The sequence below is a fragment of the Thunnus thynnus genome, chromosome 3 (genome assembly GCF_963924715.1).
Source record: "Thunnus thynnus chromosome 3, fThuThy2.1, whole genome shotgun sequence".
In the NCBI taxonomy this organism is placed as follows: Eukaryota; Metazoa; Chordata; class Actinopteri; order Scombriformes; family Scombridae; genus Thunnus; species Thunnus thynnus.
In genome coordinates this window covers 21,967,090-21,989,863 of record NC_089519.1, presented here as the reverse complement: position 1 = coordinate 21,989,863, position 22,774 = coordinate 21,967,090, and the positions used below count along the sequence as shown (strand labels likewise).

General features: G+C 40.2%; 1 protein-coding gene across 2 annotated transcripts; it reads left to right on the top strand.

Moving 5' to 3' along the window:
- The first annotated feature begins 1,863 nt into the window (after window positions 1-1,863).
- Window positions 1,864-20,721, top strand: LOC137179788 (uncharacterized protein C4orf54-like). 2 transcript variants are annotated; one of them, XR_010927874.1, is made up of 3 exons: window positions 1,864-6,382; window positions 10,960-12,612; window positions 12,671-20,721. XR_010927874.1 is itself a non-coding variant. In XM_067584741.1 (2 exons), the coding sequence occupies exon 1, from the start codon at window positions 1,976-1,978 to the stop codon at window positions 6,356-6,358; it is 4,383 nt and encodes a 1,460-aa protein (XP_067440842.1). In that variant the 5' UTR covers window positions 1,864-1,975; the 3' UTR covers window positions 6,359-6,382; window positions 10,960-20,721. The 2 variants fall into 2 exon arrangements, 1 of the variants encoding a protein (XP_067440842.1); XM_067584741.1 differs by having other exon boundaries at window positions 10,960-20,721.
- The last annotated feature ends 2,053 nt before the right edge of the window (window positions 20,722-22,774 follow it).

The following is a 22,774-nucleotide window of genomic DNA, read 5'->3' as shown; positions in this document are numbered from 1 at the left end:
ATTGTCCAGCCTTTGAATTAGCAGTTCAGGGTGCAAAGTTGGAATTAACTCTCGACAGAAAAGTCGTTCTCATTCTACATCTGCAGATGAATGGATGAACTTATAGTAAATTCTTTTCACTGACTGTCACCAGCTGCTGTTGAGTATTTTTCTCCATAAAGGGTAGGCAGCTGTTTCAATGAGAGGGCAGAGCACTGATGGCATTCTCATATCCGCAAATATTATCAGTGCCAATATCATATGTGCCGTTATTTCATCAATATTTTTCAGCTGTCTAGTTGTGGAGAGTTTCACACATTTCAAATAATGTACTTACAGAGTACAGAGGTAGAATTTACTCAAGGTCTATAGTTAAGTACAATTTTGAGTTACTTGTACTTAGGCATTTCCACTTTAAACTTCTACTCTACTATATTTCTGAGGGACATATTTCACTTTTTACTCCACTACATTTATCTGACAGTTATTACTTTCAGATTAAGATTTTACATTAAAACATACAGTATATAACAAGTTTATAAAATACAGTGCATTGTTAAAGATTAAACTACTGGATCCCAGCCTTTTTGGCCTGTGACCCCTTACAAAACAAGTGTCTGGTTGGGGCTCCTTGTTACATTTCAGATGTTTATGAGTATTTTGACATTTCCCCTCTAAACTTCTCAGATGGTTTTATTTAAATAACAGTTTGAGGCCCCATTAATCATCTCACGACCTCTCAGATTTATTTTGTGACCCTTAGAAAGATACCAGACCTCTTGGTTGGGAAGACCAAACTACCGAACTTTATACAGCAATTAAAACTATATCTCCACCTCAACCAGCAGTTAAATGCATTAGTATTAGAAATCTATTAATGTTATATTTAATGATTGATCAGTCACAGAGGCTTTTTGTGAGTAAGTTTACTTTCAATAGTAAATGTTGCTAATAGCACTATTTGAATCCAGGACTTTTACTTGTATTTTTACATTAATGTATTGATACTTGTACCTTAATAAATGGTCCGAATTTGGACTGCAACAAACAGTTATTTTCATTATTGATTAATTTACTTTCAAGATTTATTGTTTAGTTGGTTTATCTATTAAATGTCAGAAAATAGTGAAAAATGCCAATTTCCCAAAGCCCAAACATATCCAGGTCACTATGTATGACAAAGTAAAGTAGGCTATAAAATAGATTCACATTTAAGAAGCTAGAGCAAGGAAATGTTTGACATTTTTACATAAAAAATGACTAAAATGATTAATCGACCATCCAAATAATTGCCGATTCATTGTCTGTCTATCGATTAATTGACTGATCAACTAATAATTTCAATTCTAGTCTGAGTACATCTTCATTGAAAGAGTATAGGCTAAGTATTGTCAGTATTAGCAATCATCTGGTTTTACATTCTGCACTTTCTGCATTTTTACATTGATAATATTGAGTAACTTTTGCTCTGATCACATTTTAATTGTACCACTTTTTTAACGTTTGCTCAAGTAGATTGTAAAATTTAAACATTTTAAGTAAAATAACTGCTAATTCTACTTAATGAGGATATTATAGCTTTCTATCCACCACTACTTATGAGTGTAAAAGCCATTTTATTGGACTCATGGAGAGGAGCTGTTCTTCCAAGAAAGGTGCTGAATCTCGACTTTTTGGAGGTTAGTTTCATAGGACCACGTGCTTCTTGTAGCACAGCGTTACAAAAACTTTTTTACTTTGTAAAATTTGGAGAGACTGAGACTCACATTAGAGAGAAATCATCATGGGATTTTCCTCGGGACTCCCCCCCCCCCCCCCCCCCCCCCCCCCCCATATCTATATCCTCCCTCCCTCTCTCTCCCTCCCTCTCTCACTCACTCTCCCTCCTCTCTCTCTCTCTCTCTCCGTCCTCCCGTCTCTCCAGCCTGCAGAGTTTTCCGTCCAGTGTCAGGATAACATCGTAAACGAGGACCACCTGACGGTAAGACCGGACTAAATGGAAGCAGCGGAGGAAACTCTCACTTACCGAGATGACACCGGACTTCACAGGAAGCTGCTCCGAGAGGACAAGCATAAGGACAACACGGACAGTAAGGGACACGCCGAGACTAAAAGCGACGAGTCCAACTATGTGGATCTGGACATGAAACCGGACGGCACAAAAACAGTGAAAGTCACTTTCACTGGCGAGGGAAACCAGCTGTCAGTTATCAAATGCGACAGTGCGAGGCAGGGGGAGCATGGCACGGAGGGTAAAATCATTTCAGAGGACTTTGTTGAAGAGCAATCAGAGGACAAGCGGGCCACCGGCTGCGGCCCTCTTTCGGGTGAGTCTCTCTTGGAAACTCTGACCAAACTTCCCAACACTGATCCGGACTCAGAGAATGAGAAGCAGCGCCAGCAGGCCGAGCTCGACGCGAGTGACTGCAGTGAACATGTGTGCAGTGAGAGTGATGAGCTCCAGTACACGGACATGTATCTGAACAGCAAAACGGAGTCGGATGACGGTGCCAGCGCGGTGCTGTCCGACCACTGCGGCTCCGACACCTTGGAAGACGAATCTCACTATATCACAACGCACGAAATCCAGCTGACCGAGCTCGACCACGACGTAGATTACGACCTGGGGCGTGGGACCTGTTGGGATTTTGAAGACGATAACTTGGTTTATTCCTTTGTGGATTATGCCTCGTTTGAAAGCGATGAAACACAGGAGGGGACTTTGATACTGGAGGGCAGGAGCCAAGCGAAACTGCAGTCTAATCTTGGTGGAGCAGTTGTCAGCACTGAGCAGGAGGAGAGTGATCTTTGTGACTCGGACAAAGGCGCCAGCTCAGATGAAAGCGTATGTAAAAACGAAAGCGGAGACGCCGGTGCGGGGAAAATTCATTTATCAATAAAAACCTCCTCCAGGGCAGTGAACGAACCTGGCAATATCTTTGACAACAGCACGTGTGGATACACAAAACACTTTGGAGACGGGAGCCACTTCTCCTTCGTGAGCTCTGGCGCCAGAGCGGGGCCCTTGTGCGACAGAGCCCAGTATTTCATCCCTGCTCCGGGCCGTCAGCACCTTGCAACCAAACTAAGGCGGAAAGATATTAATGAGTATTCCAGTGGAGCGTCCAGCTCCATCAGTGAGCTGGATGACGCCGATAAAGAGGTGCGTAATTTAACCGCCAAGTCTTTCCGGAGCTTGGCATGTCCATACTTTGATGCCATTAATCTTAGCACCTCCAGTGAGTCCTCTATGTCGGAATATGGGCTAAACAAGTGGTCAGCCTATGTGGACTGGAATTATGGAAACATATCGCGGGGAAAAGAGCGAAGCGTAATTGCGCACAAGACTTCCAGCGCAACATTGGAAATGAATAAGACTGTGGACAGTAAGAGGCATGGTAAGACCATCGCCAGCTCGAAAGCATCACAAACTAAAACGTACGCGCCGAATAAGAGAACAAATTCTCAACAAGCTTCATCATCTAGCAAAAAGATTGAACTGAAAGATCCTGTTCATCCAAAGCAGCGCGGAGTCACGCTGAATTTCCGCTGTAATGTTGCACCTGAAGGAGCGAAGCGTCCAAAGTCCTCCAAGAACGCACGGTCCGGTGAGGTTACTGGGGCCGTGTTGGCCAGGTCAGGGTGTAAGATGCAATATCATCACACAGAAAACACGGGGGATACACAGAAAAGAGCAAGTTTTGCATCAAGTCTACTGAAAAATGTGATTTCCAAAAAGATGCAATTTGAACAGGAGCGCAAAATGGAGAGGGGTGAAGTTTGCGACAGATACCCGAAGAAAGACAGGAGTGTGGGAAGAGGCTTGCAAAGGCAAACCTCAGAATCAGGCTCAGGATTCACTGTGAATTCTGCTGATGATGAATATCTGGAGGGCAGCAGGGCTAGTTCCTGTGAGCCTGCAGAGGAGCAGAAAAGCAACAAAGCGCCGGATGATTCAGAAAAGGGACAATATGAGAAGAAGGAATCTTGTGATCCTCCAAAAGCACAGCTCAGCCACAGTCAAAGTAGTGCATTTAATTCATGGAAAGAGGATGAGCTAGATCTTGTAAAGGAGGCTGAAGTCTCCACAGCTGTAAGCGATACAAAGGAAACCACTGCAAAGGATGAATTAGATACCAGCAGCATGCTAACAAAACTCCTTTTTGTTCCAAGCTGCCAGCTTCTTTCAAAGGAGAAGGAATTTACACAAGACTTGTCAAGAAATACACCTGCCACAGGCATGCCTGCTGGCCCACAGAAATGTGAGAAAGTGTTCAAAACGGGCAATAATGGAAACATAGTAGGCAAAGAAGAAAACGAGCAGGGTGGGAAAACACCTGAGATAAAAATATGCCTGAGAAGTGTGAAAGAAAATAAAGGGTGCACACTGAATATTGCTAACCTGTTAACACCTAAAATAAGTTACAACACTGTTAACACATTTAGAGCAGCAGGTGAAACCAAATGTCACATTTTGTCTGCGTCAGATAAGATCCCAAACTTTACTGTTAGAGACATAAGAGACACCAAATGCAAGTTTCAAACTCCAATATATCATGTCAGAGATGTGCGTAAATTAGTAAAAAGTTCATATCGCTTTGTTTCTTTGGATAATAGTTCCACTGGGCCTTCAGCAGCAGGGGATAAACTTGATGAAAAGGCCAAAAGGGAGCCTGTAAAGCATTCATTACCATCTCCTATTGTGATTAAATGCCACTCTGTAAAAACAAATGTCAAACCAGAGATAAACGAGGCATCACAGAAACAGACAGAGGGAGATGTCCCGTCTGAAACACCTCAAAGTGAAAATACACCTTCACATTGCACAACTAACAGGGTGCCAACTGTTGTAGCCAAGCAGCTAAATCCTGACCAATCAGAAATTCAAACGAATACTGACAGCAAAGTGACAAAACAGAGGCAGGAAAAGTTTTCAGGTGAGACAGCTGAAAGGAGAAATGAGCCTAAAATACCAAAACAGGCGGCGTTAGAGAAACTTAAAGCTGCAGTAAAAACAATGGAGCAGCTTTATGTTTTTGACAGAAATGAATGGAAGCGCAAAACTCAAGCTCCACAACCCATCACCGACAGCCATGTGCTTTCACTTATTGCCCGTGAGGAGCAGGGAGCAGAGGAGCTGGAGGCAACAGCAGGGAGACTAACAGAGCCCGACACACACACTGACAGGATCCCTCAGTCTTTGATAAATGCCACAGAGACAGGCAAATCACAAGAAGTTAAAAGGTCTCTGAATATCATACACGTTCCATATAACGATGACACGTTTAAAACACAGCAAAGTAAAACATTCAGTAACAAAAGTGTCCTTCATTTTGGCAATGGTAATAAGGCACGTGTATGCATAACTTCAGTTAGTAACCCTGTTCCTCAAAGCTCTGTGCTGCAAACATCAGCGACTATGAAAAGCTCCAAGACACCGGTGGCTCCCCTGTCAGTGAAAATAGAGCCCCAGAAACACGGGCAGGTGGAGCAGAGAAAGGTCAAAATCAGCCCCACTAATCCCACAGTCACACAGGGCAGCTTGGACTCTGAGAACTATTTAACCATGCCCGGGCTGGGGTACACGAATGAAATCAAACTGCTGAATCGAGAGCCGGTTTCCAAGGAGGCGAATTCAAACAGTAGCCAAACACACACAGGTGACAGCAAGAAGTCTCCATTAATCATGGAGTACCCAGCTTCAACCGTGTACCACCACCCAGCAGCAGCAGCAACAGCAGGCTCACAAACACAGCAGGTGTTGTGTTTTTCTCCCACTGTCACTACTGTGTCACCCACACCTTCAACTGGAGAGACAATTTCAACATCACAGCGCAAGATGCTTTTGGACCCAACTACAGGACATTATTACCTGGTGGACACTCCGATACAGCCAACCACAAAGCGACTGTTTGACCCCGAGACAGGCCATTATGTGGATGTACCCATGCCCCATTCACCTGCAGCACCTGTCACCCCTGTGCCTCTCCCTTTGTCCCCAGTGGCACTGAACCCAGGAGCATACGCCCCCACATACATGATCTACCCAGGGTTCATCCCCTCACCGACTCTGCCAGCTCAGGCGGTGTTGCCACAGTCAGCATGTCACTCTGAGGATGCAGGTGGGGAAAAGGTGAAAAACGCCAGAAGCACTAAGCATGAAAGTAACGCAACAGGCGGCGAGAGCATTTATTACAGCGCAACAGGAGAGGCTCCACTGCAGCTACCTGTGAGTTTGGGACATGTGAGCGCCAGAGGAAGTGCAGCGAGCACTGACAGGAAGCCAGTTATCAGCATCACAACACAACAAGGTCCAAGAATCATCGCCCCTCCTTCCTTTGATGGAACAACAATGAGCTTTGTAGTGGAGCATCGGTGACCAAGAAAACATCTCATTATACATGTAAGTTGATACATTTTTCACATGCTCAGTCAGAGTGGCAGCCCAGCCCTCCCCAAACCCCCGTCTAACCTGATGAAAGGATAGGTTCATTTTTTCAAGTCTGTCTTAAAACTATACGCACATTCCCGTGAGTTCCCATGCATGAAACAGTTTTTGCGTACTGTAATCATTCATCCTGTTCAAACTGGCCATGAAAAGATCTCATTTTAATGTGCTTCCAGTGTAAATTATAGAAGACAAAATCCTTAGTCCTCAATCTGTGCAAAAATATATTTCAACCTGAAGTTGCTGTTTTAAGACAGACTTGAAAAATTGTGAACCTACACTTTAATTACACCAGATAAAGTGTGTCTGTGAATTTGTGTGAATGTGCTTTCATCTGTTCAACATTTGCATACACACTATTAAAAGCAGATAACTAAAACTATCCATCCATTCAAAATTCAAGATGCATTCAAATGCACAAATAAGGTTTGCAGTTCAGTTTAGTTCAATTTAATTGTCTGACTTATTGTGAAACACTGGTGGAGTGAAAAGACTTAAATGTTACTCAAGCAGAAATAAGTAACTTTATTTGAAGATATGTCTTATTCCTTTATTTTTCTGTGTATCACCATTAAAATATAATTGTTATTTAAGCGCCAATTCAGTATCTTAATATGATATTCAGTACCTAAACTTTAATGAAAACATACACACACATTTTTTTTAAATTATTTTTTATTGTTTATTAATAAATTGTTTTTCTGGCCTGGACAGGGTTAAGGTTAGGGTTAGTTAGTTAGTTGTTATTCTTATTCTCGTCTCTCCAAATATACATGTATCTTCAAATTTGTTCATTTAGAGTAATTCAGATAAACTAAATGATGAAATGCAAAGTCTTTGGATTATCTAAAAAAAAAAAGGGGGCCAATGGATATACTGGATATACATGAAAAAATAATTTACAATTACACGATTAAGAATAAATGTAATAGGCTTTTGTCAAGGAAGACATTTTGACTCAGTAGCAAAAGCACAGAGGTAAATAATAAAATTATTGTTCAATTTCAGCTTCCTGGTATTGTGGTCTTATTGGGACATGAATAGAACAGAGCTATCGTTAATGTTATTAGATACATCTGTGCTTTTCCTACCATAGTCCCATTTCATAAAAACATTACCCGCACACTGAAGAGTAGAGGAGGCTCTTGAGATGCAAAAGAACATTTCGTAAAAAGATTACCCATACACTGAAGAGCAGAAGAGGCTCTTGAGATGCAAAAGAACAAATTTATTTCATGTGCAAAAAGTAAACATTTCAGTCAAATGACCATCGTCAGCACACAACAGCATCTTCTACTCTTTTATTTGTTTGTGTTTGTTTTTGACTACATATACCTGACACTACCTTTTGAAAAGCCTGAGTTCAAGAGCACAAACCTTGATACTATTCTGAACTTTTGCTACAGTGACAAGTCAGAATGTCTGCTGTGAAAAAGGAGTGTTTGTCACTTTCCTTGAAATTAATAGTTTATGTTCCCAGTGGACGTCAGGCATCATTTATACAGTTAAATATTGAGGATATTGTTGCTAAAGCATGTGGTCTCTGGGTACAGTTGCATAACATGTACAGAGAGACATGTGAACCTGTGTGGAGGTCTTGATGGGACCTACACGACTTTTTACATCATTTTTGTGTCATAAATGTTGCTAAAGCAGCAGTCCAGCTTGGCTGCATTAGCACTGGCATGTCAGTGTTAATAGACATGCAGTAGCTTCATGACAGGTAACCCAACTCCACTGAGCTCTGGCTGGGATTGCTGGGAGATTGGATTTTCAGCCACAGTCCTGGAGCGAGTCGGTTGAGTTCCCTTTTCTCTGCATTACACATCGTCGGGCTATTTTGATAGTGTGAGACGAGTTTGTTTACATGGTTTATTCTCAGGGTTGGAAAGTGTCACAGGAAACTATTTCTCGATGGAAGGTGTCCAGTCAGTGACACCTTCCATCGAGTTATTCTTAATCAGTGTTATAAATGCTTTAATTACTCGGATAACATTACAGTTCATTAATGTGTTCGTTCCTTGTTCGTGACATTTCATGAAACTTTCTCCCTGCTGAATGAGTTGGAGCAGTCCTTCCTGTACTACATACAGGTTGATGATTTTAGACTACTTAACTATGCATTCACACCAAAATAATCAAATAAAACAATGAGATTCCTAATGAAAAAGAAGCTAAATATCAACACCTCTTTCAAAGAACAAAGTCGTGTACAGAACAAAACTAGAAATAGTAAATCTGTCCAAAGTGAAACCTGTGGACCATCCTGGGTAATTGTTTTTGAAAAGTGACACCGCTATTGTGTTTTTCAGATGAATTTTAAATACTTTAAGCAGTGGTGAAAGAAGTATTTACAGTAGATCCATTACTTAAATACAAGTCCTAATACAACAATATAAAAGTACTTCTTTACGAATCCTGCATTTAAAATTTTACATATGCAAAGGTATGCATAAAGTATGAATTATCAGTAAAATATAAAGTATAAGTACTCACTAGGTGGATTATCCCCCTTAAAAAGATTGACATTATTACTATTACTAACACAATAATGTGTAAGCAGCATTATAATATTGCAGCTTGTTGACTACTATACAATTGGATAGTTTAACTGATAATAATGCTTCGTAAATTTATATGTCTTTGAAGATAACTAGTAATTATAGGCTAGTTGTTGAACACATATTGTGAAGTAAAGAATTACCTCCTGCTAAAATGAAAGTAGAAGTACTTCAGAATTGTACATTTACCTTGGTATGTTTACTTGCTCTCCGCCGCTGGCTTTGGGGACCACAAGTCAAATGCAATTCAGCTTCTTTGCTTTTGTTTGGTGGCATACGTAAGTGTCAGTGGCAGCGATCTCAAAACCTCAGTAAATATAACGTACAGTGGCCATTTTAGGACATCTTAGACTAAGCTTGTCAAGCTCAGCTCTATGTTTTTACACTTAGCTCATGTTTTCTTGGTCTAAGATGCACTTTGTCAGATTAGTTGCGCTTTGTGAGTGTAAGCTTGAGCATGAAGCAATTATTCTAGCATTCTAATGCTTAATCTTGTTGTTTTTTCCATAACTCTAGCATGCTGTGAAGGCGGAACCAGTCTAACAGACGTTATATTTATCACTATCAAAAACATGCATTATTTGCATGAAAAGTGCTGTTTTAAAGGTACATATTCAAATGCCCTGCAGAGCCACACCAGTGCTTCACTTGTGACTGATGAGACCTCTGCTCAGGTTGAAGTTGGGCTGTATACTGGGGATAACATGACATCACTAAACTCCATATACTAACAAGAAATATTTAAGTGTAGATTTTTCTGCCTACACTTTGTTAACTATTTAAGGTAATTAAATTATGTATGTATCCACACAGTCCTGAAAAGTCTTTGCAGGCAAAAATGTTACATCACCAGTGTGGATGGACCACGTCATGGCTCACATGGATTCGTGTGTAGGAACTTTAATACTAACTCAGAACGTCAAGTGAAGTGGAACTCGCACAAATTTTGAAACCAGAATTTGGTTTATTCTTTTCTCTTTAGCTATCACCTCTTAACTCTTTGCTGTCACAAGGAAAACTAAGTGTTATTTTCCAGTTTTCAATGTCAGGTTTACAAATGTATTCACTTGTATTCACACTTTATTAATTTTTAAATCAAACTCTCATCACTGAAATTATTCTTTTAAGACATTGAGTGATTTTGTTAACTAGCAGCCACACTTGAAAACCTGTGAAACTACTCGAAAATCAGTGTAAATCTGCTGATTTTTGTCAGATTTCTATCCTCTATAAAATTTGTCTATAAAGTTCTTAAATTAATTTAATCTTTCTCATACACTAGATACACACTTACAACCAGTCACAGTCCATTCTCAGCTAATGTGTCAGAGTAATAATACAACTCCATGAGCATGAGGGATACATGTCAGCTGGGTGCGTGGCAGGCAGGGGCCTAGCATGGGGTTGAGTAGTGGTGTGAAGGGGAACACAGGATGTGTGCTTGTGTGTGTGTGTGTGTGTGTGTGTGTGTATGTGTGTGTGTGTACGTGTGTGTAGCTGATGGTGTTGGTGGCAGCGGGGGTGTTTGGGGCGGAGGGACGCAGGGGCATGGCTGGGATAGTGATGCAGGAGGAAAAGGTCAGGCAATGTAAAGTATTTGTTGTGCTGATGCAGGGAGAGGACAGCTGCTCGGAGAGATCAGATGCTGCTGCTGCTCCAGCTTGGAAGCGAGTCTGCGGGGCTGAGATGGGGTCAACTTTTTATAGCCCCCTCCCCCTCTGCTTTTTCCTAAACAGGGAGAAGGAGGTGGAGAGCGGTGCCGACCTCCAGCACTCCTACGTAAACAAATCAAGTAGCGTGCCCCCGGTAGTGATCTGACTGAATCTGGTCAGCTGGTTCAGAACCAGGAACTGCAGCCTGAAAAGTCAATGGCTTATAACAGTTGCTTAAAATCTCATTTTGTGTGTATGGCATTCATCTTTGTTGAACACTTTTATTTCTCATTTTTCATTTCGTCTTTTTCACTTCTAGAAATCCCCACTGAGGAATCTGCCTTCATCCACTGTAAGTGCAGTTTTCATCCCCATCACCCCACCCTGTGATCTACTCCCCCGGACAACTTCCACCATCAACAACTTCTCCCCCATTCTGTTGTGTTGTTTACCCTTGCAGCAGACATTACTGTATTTTGTATGCATTGCAGCACTTTGTAGGGTAAACGCATATAGCCACGTCCGCTGGCTGATGCTCTGCCATGTCGACGCCTTAGAATTATGAGGTTCTATCTGCATTCCGAGTGGTTTTGAGTGATTGAGGTTCAAAGTTTGACATCCTAGTTAGCAAAACTGATATACAGTAGAGTTCTAGTTTATTTGTCAAAATAACAGACACCCTTAATGTTCTCTAAATACAGTGTTGTGCATGAACGCGCTAAAAGAGCGTGTTGATTGATGTTTTTGGTGAATGGTGAACTAAACATATCCGTTTGCAACTAATGAACGTGAACGTGAGCATGAGCATCATTAACTCTTGTGGGAGTTAACGACGCTCACGCACGCACTGTGTTGATCCCGGGGATCTATGGCACCCGGCATGGCTAGTGCAACTGGCAATTCAGACGCAGCTACAGTACCAGTACTGCTGAAGCCAGTTCATGTGAATATTTGAAGGAGTTTTATGAACAAATCCGTACAGAGTCCAAATGAAAAAATGTCACATTTTCATGCAAATTTTGCCCTCCGAGAATGAAAAAACAAGAGCCTGGTCTTTTTTGCCATTATTGCTTTCTCTAAATTGTGTGTTCTGCAGAACTGAAATCATAGCGCATCTTTCAGCTCGCGACTGTAATGAAGCCAGTGGTGGCTCGCTTGGAAGCATATGAATCTATTTTTTTTTTTCTTGAACTGCTGCATAATTTGGTTCATGCAGGCTAAATAAAATTTCCATTGCATCTACAGTATACCTTTACTGCACCTCTTTTTTGACTTTCTGCATAATATGACACATTGTTTAACTGGTAAAACATATATTCACATTGGTTTTTCTTGGCTTTTAAAAGTAATCTCTGTCTGTGATTCTATAGTAGTATACAGTAATTCATTTAGATTGGGAAGTGGGCAGTGGTAGTGATTGGGGCTGGGGATGGATGAGCAGGAGGAGGTTCTATTGAAAAAGAATAGCTCGAAGCAGTTTGTTTAAAAAAAAACGGAAGAAATGAATGTGAACTAATCTGTGTGATCTGAACTTTGAGCTAGCTCTTGTGAAGTGTGAACTTGCACAACACTGTCTAAACATATGATATCAAAATCCTATCACATTTTTAAATGGGGTTTTTATGTTCAGGTGATTTTCAGATAGAACCTTCTAACTCTGAGAACTCACTTTTCATGTGGGATTATAAACTTCTATCTGCTGAGGCTTCAAAGCTGTAATTTTGATGAAAAAAGTAAACAGATTAGTCTTATTTTGTTTTAATACACACGATCAATGTATGAACTGAAGGGAGTTATGATTTAAGATAATTGGGCACAGACAACAATTCACCTGCATGTTTTAAATTTAGACATAACTACACTCTAACTGATAATACAATTCATAAAGTTTTTCCACCAACAAAATTCAAGACAATTAGAAAAAACATTTTTAAATTTGCTGATATTTTCTTTCCTTGCTCTGCTTTGTTTTGTTGGATTTTTGCTGCTCTCCCTTTCATAACTCTTCTTGTCTGTTTGTGCTCCCAAAGTTACTTTTTTTGCTTCTTTCTTGACAGACTGGGATCTCTGTCAGTGTCTGAGCTCTGAATGTTCCTCTGTCATCACTGTCTGCTGCAGGGCTCAAGTTATAATGTTAAAGACACACAAACCCAGTTAGCAACAGGCAGCATTAGCATTAGCATCAGCAACTAGCAGCCTGAAATTATCTCATATTCTTACATATTAACATTTTGGCTTTTATTAGTAGTCAGATTAATTTAAGTCACGAATAATAACATTAATAATCGATAGCAAGTGTGCTAACTGGGTAATTAAACTCAGCATACCAGCTGACTATCATGCTAGATAAAAGTAAAAATTAAAAAAGACTAAAAACTGACTTTCAGCTCAGTTGGTTTTTGTATTAGTGTCATACATAATTATTTTTGAAAAAATAATCAATTTAGAGGTTTCAAAACTTAAGATTGAGCAACATTTCATGATCTTTTCAGCTCCTTTAACCACAGTCACAGAGCAGTGAGGTCACATGGTAAAGAGGTGGAACCTGATTGGTCCTCCTGTCTACATTCCCAGCACTGATTGGTGCTTTGCAGATGGAACCTTATAGCACAAAGTTTGAGATTGTTTTTTGAGATAGAACCCTTTTTTCAGATTTTAAGGGCCAATAATGCAGAAATCAAAAAATAAACCTACACAAAATGTCAGTAACTTGCAAAGAATAGTTTCATGTGAATAACTAATTTTTGACAAAAATGTGAGATAGAACCTTATTAATTCTAAAGTCACAGTGTTGCTTTATGAATCTGCTTTGTAATGCTTTCAATACAGCTGCTGTCTTGATCTCTGTTGAAATGCTGTTTCACTGCAACTCTATTCAAAAGGAAACAAGGCAGGTTTTCTATTAAGAGTTCTGTGTAAGTCATTATTGGCAATGACTTGTTTTATTAATACGAATTTAATTTTATCATACATTTTATCATACATTTAAAGCAAAACTATGTAACTTCTGAAAGAGATAACACAACCCTCAGTTATCCACAATACACTTTGGTGCTACAACCTTTCTTGTTCTGGTATGACCATGTTAGCTAATGTTAGTAAACTTCAGATAGATCTTAGTGTGTAAATGACTTGATAGAGTCAGTTTACTGACATTATGACTATCATCTACATGTGCTACTGTTGCGTTCCTGCTTCTGGTCCCGCTACTCTTAGATACATCACAGCGAGTTGGGCTTGCAGCCAGTTTATCTCATTGGCCAAACGTGGTACAGCAGCAAAAAAAAAAATCCCCCCAAAGAAGAGTATTCCAACAAACACGATTATAAAAGAAATAGAAGATTTTTTCCAGCATCCCGAGGGAGGATGGGGACATGGAATCCATGTGAACATGTTCAAGGCCTCCATTGCAGAAACAACTGCTTGGAGTTGTGGCCAGAAGGTTTCTGTGCTTGTCATATGCGGCAATTAAAGAATGCACTGGTGTACACCAGCAGTGAAGGAGGCCTTCAAGCTGGAAAAGGAGTCCTTTCAGGCTTGCTTGGCCCAGGGGACTCCTGAAGCAGCAGAAAGGTATCAGGAGGCCAGAGGGACTGCAGCTTCTGTGGTTGTGGAAGCAAAACTCAAAGGAGGACTGCTGACCAGGGGCTTCATTTATAAAACAGTTTGTAAGATCCAAACCAAAAGTGTACATGCACACAAAAAGCCAAAAATAGCGTGCGCCAAATAATAATTGGATTTATAAAACTTTGTGCATGCACAAATGCACATATTTTCCCTTTATAAATCACAATTAACTTCAAAATGTGCACACGAGGAAGAACCTCATATCCCACCCCTTTCACTCCCACAATTAACCATAAATGCAATCAATGTCAATGTCAATGCAAAAACCCTCATGAATATTGATAAACATGCTGTTCCTGTGGAGAACAGCAGCAGTATAGCCAGGCATATTTGCGAATTAGTCTTTCAGACCAAAAGACATACAACCAATCAGAGCAAAAAAAAACGTGCGATGTGTGACCTTTCAGATCTGGACCGGTGATGCTCCTCTGTACAGTCAGCGTATCAAACCCTCCCCATATTAGATAAATGGTTGTGATTGGCCTGACCGGGGCCAGATCGACTGGAAATCTGTCTGAACTGGAGGGTGGCCAGATGTATCTGCCAGAGCAAATAAAACATGAGCTCGCAGATTTGTCTGGCTCCCAGGCTGGCAGCAGTACTAAAAACAGAAGAAAGTTTGAGAGGCTGATGGCTGCAACAGCTGATAATGCAGTCGGTGCAACAAACAAAACAATTCGTGAAATTGAACAAAGTGGTCAGACATGGAGGTGCCAAGAGGCACATTGCTGCACACTGTCAGGGTATGGACTAGTGGAGGCACAGGGACACCGAAGCTCACCTCCTGGTGTTTGTTAAGCATCTACTGTATATAGACACATGCATGACTGATGAGACCACGCACTCAACATCTAAAATACAATAAACACTGCATCCATTTATATTTACTCCAAAATCCAGAAAAAAAAATCCATACAGGTGTTTCTCTAATTTACACAATCCATGTATGAGTGCAGATGGTGAAGATGTGAGATGAGGTGACTGGAGAAGGCAAAATGTGTGTGGCAGCCACTGCAGTGTCTTCAGTGCACTCTGTGTGCCTGACAACACAGTCACGTGTTCACTGCTGCGATTTTACACATAAAACACTATATGAAAACTAAAATCGTACTTGGTGATTTATGCACAGTATTAGAAGATATTATTAGAAAGCTATCAGTGCTCCGTTCTGCAATTCTTTACAGTTATTTGATGTCATCTTGGATTTCTATAACAGATGATGATAATTTAATCACTTAGTTAACGTGATTGAGGTGAGGATCAATATATTTACGCTTAATATCGGGGAAAGGCAAGTCAGACTTTCCTGAATCTTGCCACCTGCCACATTCTGGCATCATCATGGCATTTCAGCAGCGTTGTGCTGCTCCACAACTGGCCAGGAGTGTGAGCAACATACAGCCCTCTCCTCTGCACTCCGGGGGTTGGGAATGTGATGGTAAGACCGCATTGAGCTCAATGTTTCAGTGATAGTTCAACAATAAATTACAGATGTAATTGGTTATCATTTGAGTTGGCTTGCGTCAAAGTTGAAAGGTGCTCATGGAATAGTTATGACTCACTAGCACAAGCAGAAGTAACATTGCTGGCTTGAATGTTTATGATAAAGCGGATCTACAATTAACATTTGGTATTAAGTGAAATTAAATGTGTGAGAGGAATCATTAAACAAAGCTTCAATTCACCACTTCACCATCTGCGTTGCCAATTTCACCTGTCTCCAAAATGTTCGTATGCATGGGTCAGAGTTTCCGTACAGGTGCGCATATTCTCCCATCAAGTTTATTTTTATAAATCTCAACTTTTTCGTGGGAAATGACATACGTATCTTTCAGGCCCTGTTTTGTGCAACACAACAGTTATAAATGAGGCCCCTGGACTAAGAATGTTGTTGGACAGTGGAAGGAAAACTTTGAGGAACTCCTGAACCTGACTGACATGTCCTCCATAGAGGAGGTGGAACTGGAGGGTTTGGGGTAACCAAGTCCGTTTCTCTAGTGGAGGTCACCGAGGTAGTCCAAAAGCTCTGCAAAAGCCAGATGAATGAGATTCACCCTGAGATGTGGAGGTCTTTGGACATTGTGGCGTTGGTTTGGTCAGCATGCTTCCTCAGTGTTCTGTGGAGGTTGGGGACAGTGCCTGTGGACTGAAAGACCTTGGTGGTGGTTTCAACTTTTAAAAAAGTGGACCAAAGGGTGTGATTCAATTATCAGGGGTGACACCCTTAGCCTCCTTGAGAAAGCTCATTTCAGGTGCTGGACAAGAGACTTTATTCAATTGACCGACCTAGGATTCAAGAGGAGTAACGCGGATTCCATCCTGGTTGTGGAACAGTGAACAGCGGAGAGGTCACAGCCCATCAACTGTTTTGTGGACTTGGAGAAGGCTTATGACTTCTGTTGGATAGTGCAGGAGTTTGGGGTACTGGAAGCCAATCGATCCTTGTATAACCAAAGTAAAAGCTGTGTTTGCATTCTCGGCAGGAGGTCAAGTGCATTCTTAGTGGGCGTTGAGCTCCACCAGGGTAGTGCCTTGTCACCAGTTATGTTTGTGATTTTCACGGACAGAATCTCAAGGTGCAGCCAAGGTATGGTGAGTGTCCGGTATGGTGGCCTCAGGATTACTTCTATTTTTTTATGGATGATGTGGTTCTGCTGGCTTCATCACACTGTGACTACCAGTGTTTACTGGGACAGTTTGCGGTCAAGTATGAAGGGCAGGAAGAAGGGTCAGCACTTCCAAGTATGAGAACAAGGTAATCTGTAATGTAATGGTAGATTGCTGACCTCGGGCTATGAGTGAATCACTGCCTCCAAGTATCTTGTGGTGTAGAGAGCGTGAGATTGACAGGTGGATTGGTGCTTTGTCAGCAGTAATGTGGACACTGTACCAGACTGTTGTGGTGAAGAGGCAGCTGAGCCTGAAGGCGAAGATTTACCAGTTGACCTCTGCTCCAACCCTCATCTATAGTAATTAGGTTTGGATAATACAGAAAGAATAAGATCACAGACACAAGCTGCTGAGGTTAGTTTCCTTTCCAGGGTGGCTGGTCTCCCGAGGAGCTCAAATGTTCAATAAGGCTGAGTTGGAGTTGAACAGATGCTCCTTTGTGTCGAAATGCATCAGTTGACGAGGTTTTGGCATCTCATTTGGACACCTCCCTTTGGAGGTATTCTAGCACATCCACTTGGGAGGAGACCACAAGGCGGACCCAGAACATGCTGGAGGGATTACATATCCCATTTTGACTGGAAATGCTTTGGGATCCCAATAGGAGGGGCTGGAGAACATAGCTAGGGAGAAGGATGTATGGGGTACCTTGCTTAGCATGATGAAACAGTGACCTGGATGCAGATAAATTAAGGAAAACAAATGGATGGGTGGATATCTGTAAAACAATTAACAGGGCACCACAAAGTCTAAACAAAAGGAGTCAATTCATCTTTGTATTATAAATGTTTAACCCATGCAGGCATCACTTTTGTAAAACTTTCAGAGAGCCAAAAGAAGCTGTTTTAAAGGTCTATATGGGGTGGGCCCGCACAGTAAGAGAAAGAAATGATTATGTTCATGTGTTATGGGCTTCACAATGCAGATACAAACCAAAAAGAGAGAAGCCTTTTTTTTCCCACAGTATGCACTGGATTAGCAGCTTTCACTGAAAGAATGGCTAGCAGCTTGGAGTCCAATATGTAATTCTCATGATAAATCTATGGCTCTGAGTCAGATTGCTAATGTCTTTAAGGAGCCTTGTAATTATCACTTATTGCCAAAATGGCCGCTGTTCAGCAAAAGTTACATAGTCTTGCTTTAACTCACACAATGAGGTAATAACTTACAACAAATAAAACCTATATTATACACAGATTCATAAGGACAGGGACCATTTGTATGCACTGAATTTCAAAAACTCACAGATTCACAGATGATGAGGTAATGTTAATTCACCTCATCCATTTCTTCAGTAAGCTCTGTCAGAAGAGAAATTAAAATTACAGTATGTATTTTTAAATAATATGTTTCAGAGCTGTCCCAATTCACAGTAATTAAAAATATTGACATTGCTGTATATCGTATTACTACCCTCCAACACTATTTGTCCACCTTCACAACATCTTTTCCATATTTTTACAAGTCTCATGTTCTACTTGAAGTAGTCATGACTGCATGTCATGAGTCACAAAATGCTGCTAATACCTGCATAACTGATGTGCTGTATGTCGTGGTTTTGAAAGCACGCACCTTGACTGTTATATTGAGAAGAAAAGAGAAACACTCACAAGAGTGTTGCTCAGATGAAGCAGAGCTGGGACTCTGGTTCAACAGTGTACTTAGGTCAGTGTTTCCTAAGTAGTGTTGGGCCTAATGAGTCAGTACCAGCTGGGATGTTTAGGGGATAACTTCCTCTATCAGTGTTTATTTTACACTTTTGTGTAATGAGATGGGAGTTGCGTGTGCATCTGAATGTGTCTGTGTCTGTGGCTGTAAGTTATGCACGGCATTTCGGGATTTTGTGAGCGTACAACAAGGAGTCATGTTACTTCACAGTAGACAGGAGCAGACAATACATATGTTGGGTGTGTCTTTACTCTTTACAACGCAGCAGTGTCAGTTTCTCTTGTTAAAACACCCTTTTTTCTGCTTAAATGTGTATTAATTGAAGCTTGTATAAAAATTCTATATTAACTGATCACATCCAGACTTGGATTGGTTCATTACTGCCTTTTGTGTAGTGAAGTTCTAGTGTTATTCACTTTTCTCTGTCCTGTCTCTTGTTTCCTTTTGGATATGCAGTGAGGCACCATGGGTCGTTGTGCTTTACCTGGCTCAGTAATACCAGCATCTTATGTAGAAGTTATGCAGATAATAGGCTGCTGTTTTAGCATGTTTCAAAACTAAACACAATATTAAAGGTATTTGGAGCTGCTGGTCAGTCTATGTACCTTCATTCTGTAAAATATGTGTTATTGTGCCTCTTTATGATGATTTAGACTTTATGTAAATTGCCCTATGAGTTGATTTCATTATAAATGATGTGAATTCATGCAGTGATTTGGAAGATTTGTTTTTGACTGTGCAGTATATTGGACATGGTTTGCTCTTTAGAGCAACTTGATGTTGCATCATTTAATGCATTTTGAGGTGAAATCTAAGATAAAATTTGTACATGTAATTCACGACACATTGTATTTCTTAAAATTAGCGTTTTAATTCATAATTTTAAGGTAATTTGCCCTTGAGGCATTTGAGAGCAGAGCAAGTAAAACAATTATTTATTTAAAAATTTCAAAATCTGTTGAAAAGAAATTACTTTTCAGACATTTTTGGAAAAAAATGTTTAGCATCTAAATATTAAATATCAAACTAGTTACTGAGAAACTTATTAACTACTGATAGGTCCAAATTATGAGCTGTAATATGCTACCTCCTGCCATAGAATATTAAAATATGAAGTGTTATGGTTCAAGAGCCCCAAAACATTACTCACCAGAAGTGAAATCTCCCCACAGCTTTTCCTTTTTCTCTTTGGTTCTGGTGAAAATGGGGCAAGTGTGTGTTTGACCAGCAAGTTGTGCAAAGGACGCACGTAATAACACACAGATCCATTTCTATCTTAATTACAGATTATTTATATTAGCACATAGATTATTTAGTCTACCTATCATTTTTAAACCCTGTGAAGAATAATATAAATCACAACTCTACTTCAGTTTGTATGCTCCAGTAAAACTGCTATTCTAATGTTGTCACAAACATGATGCTCATAAATACCATTTTATCCTACATGCATATTTTCAGTCTCTTGTATCACTTTTATCTGTGAATAATTATGTACTTAATGCACTTGGATCGTCATTATTTGGTCACCAACACTGACAGCAATGAATGGCTGTAAACATTGATTGGTGATAGCAGGAGCACTATGTGGACTTGTTAATTGTAAATTTAAATAACTGTAATTGTTCTGGTGAATTTTGCCCAAAAATGCAATGTTACATAGATAATATCATTTATTGAAAAACATTCTTCAAGATGTCCCTCAACAAACCTGCTGACTTTGAGGTTAAATATGATAAACTGACTGTATCAATGCTTGCTTTTGTATAAAGAAAGAGTGTCAGCTGAAGGTGAGATGGTTTGAGATAAGTGCAAATGTGAATGTTCAAAGAAAAAGGGCGTCTATTGTTTTTGAATGAAATGCCTAATGGTCGTGAAAAAAGTCAAAAGTCAAATAATGGCACTGTATATGTTTTATGCATAATGTCAACTGTGTTACGTGGCTGCCCCAGAAAAAGACAGAGGTCAGGATGACAGCGGAGAGATACTTTGAAAGGAGAAGTAAGTGCTGTGTTATCACTTACAAGCTTGAAAGTAATGAACATGATGAATGAGTGTAATGTAGACTGACAAGCCTACATATGTTTGCAATAAATTCAAAATGCAAGCTACTGAATATGTTTGTGTCTATTTGCATCAGTTTAAGGTCTAGTTATGTTTGAATGAAACACTTTTACTGCTGTCCATATCAAATGTGACTCCTCAGAACAGGTGGGCCTTTCATTAAAGACATTAAAAAGTATCTGTATCATCAAGATACAGAAAAGTAATCAAAATATAATGGAATATCAGACTTGTGCAGCCACCTCCTGGTGCAGAATAGCAAAAACTGTTATATTTTCTAATAAATAATTTATCAAAAAGTGATACCAAAAAATAAATAAATAAATAGATATCATTTACTCTTTGAAAATCAATTCAATTTAAAACAGCACTACACATTGAGGTGTCCCCCAGTGAAGCTAAAATAACAACCTGTGACCAATCATGCAATTGATGTGTCCATACCATAGGCTACTAACTGTGCATTTGCTGATTTTCCTCATCTAACATTTTTCTACACATTGATTATGACTATTTGATAGATTGTTTCTGAACATTGAGGACCTTCTTTTGATACTTTGATTCTGTGCTGCCCATATTTGCATCTTATTCAAGTCTATCTCCCTGTCCTGATTATTTCAGCAATCTGCAGTCTGACACGTGGCTGATAAAGTTTCACCACTGAAAACATACAAAAAAGAAATGACAAGGGTCAAAGGGAATCAAACAGATTTATGCCAACAGAAGTACACATTTGGCATCTGCCAGCATGCAAGGTTAGCTTTCTGGTGACACTGAAACATCACCCGGGCTGAGGCTTAAGTTTAACCTGACAGTTTGCTGCTGTGTTTACTTGGTTGCCGTGGATGCAGCAAGACTGGCAGACACTGGTTTGCCCCCAGCTGCTCTCAGTGGTTTCTAAAGAATCTACATTAAGGCCCAGTTGTTGTGTTTGGATGCCAGTAGGGGCTCTGATGTCACAGCTGTGACACAAGAAAAGTCAAGATTTATTGCCTCACCTGGATCAACAAGTGCGCATTGCATTTAGGACACTACAGTACATTTTTGTCTCCTCACACATACTTGCACATACAACAAACTAATGAGGGCTATGGGTTAATTAAACTGTGCAGCTAACAAAAAAACATGTTAATGTGAACACAAACTACATAGTATAGAGTGGAAAGAAAACCTTATCTTACAAAATCCACTCTGGTAGATAAAGATTCAAACTTAGGAGAACACTAATGGCTCTATGAGGCAATTAGATACAGTGGTGCTTTGAGGAGAAACGCTAAACACAGCATGCTAGCATGCTCATCATGACATGCTAACATGCTGATGGTTAGCAGGTATAATGTTTAATCTGCACTGTCTTAGCTTAGTGTGTTATCATGCTAACATTTGGTAATTCGCTTTAAACACAAAGTCAAACTGAGGCTGCTGGGAAAGTATTTGGTCATAAAGCAAGTACTCTGACAAAAAAATGAAATATTGACCTGATGATGGTAAGGTGATCACCAAAGTTATTGAGATACATCTTCAAGAAATGTTCATGAAAGTCTGTGCACAGTTTCATGGCAATCCATCCAACAGTTGTTGAAATATTTTAGTTTGGACCAAAGCGGTGGGCCGACCAACAGACTTACATCGCCATCCCCAGAGCCATGGCGCCAGCATGGCTAAAACGGAACAAATACTGAAGTTGCAATTTTTTTTTTCTCTGCTGGTTAATATGCCAACAGACATACCGCAGTATGGATATTCAGCTATTGTTTTCCAAAGAGTTGTCAAAATGAAGTATGTTTGAGATCATTTTCCCATTTCCCACCATCTTTATATCAAGGTTGCGTTACCAACTGGGAATTGACCAGGCCTTCGGGATCCCTGAAAACCTCAAGCTCATTGTATGCCACTTAGTTTGTGGTTATTTGATTAATTGCTAGTTAGGAACATGCACAACCAAAGCACATAAACTGAGATGGGAAGGGCCTGAAGGTACCACACTTTTTTTCAGCTAATTATGAAGCCCTGACTTGTGGTATTTATGTTAATAGTGGTGCAAATTACTAAATCAATTTATACTTAATCAAATTACCACAAACTAATTGACATACAGCAAACCT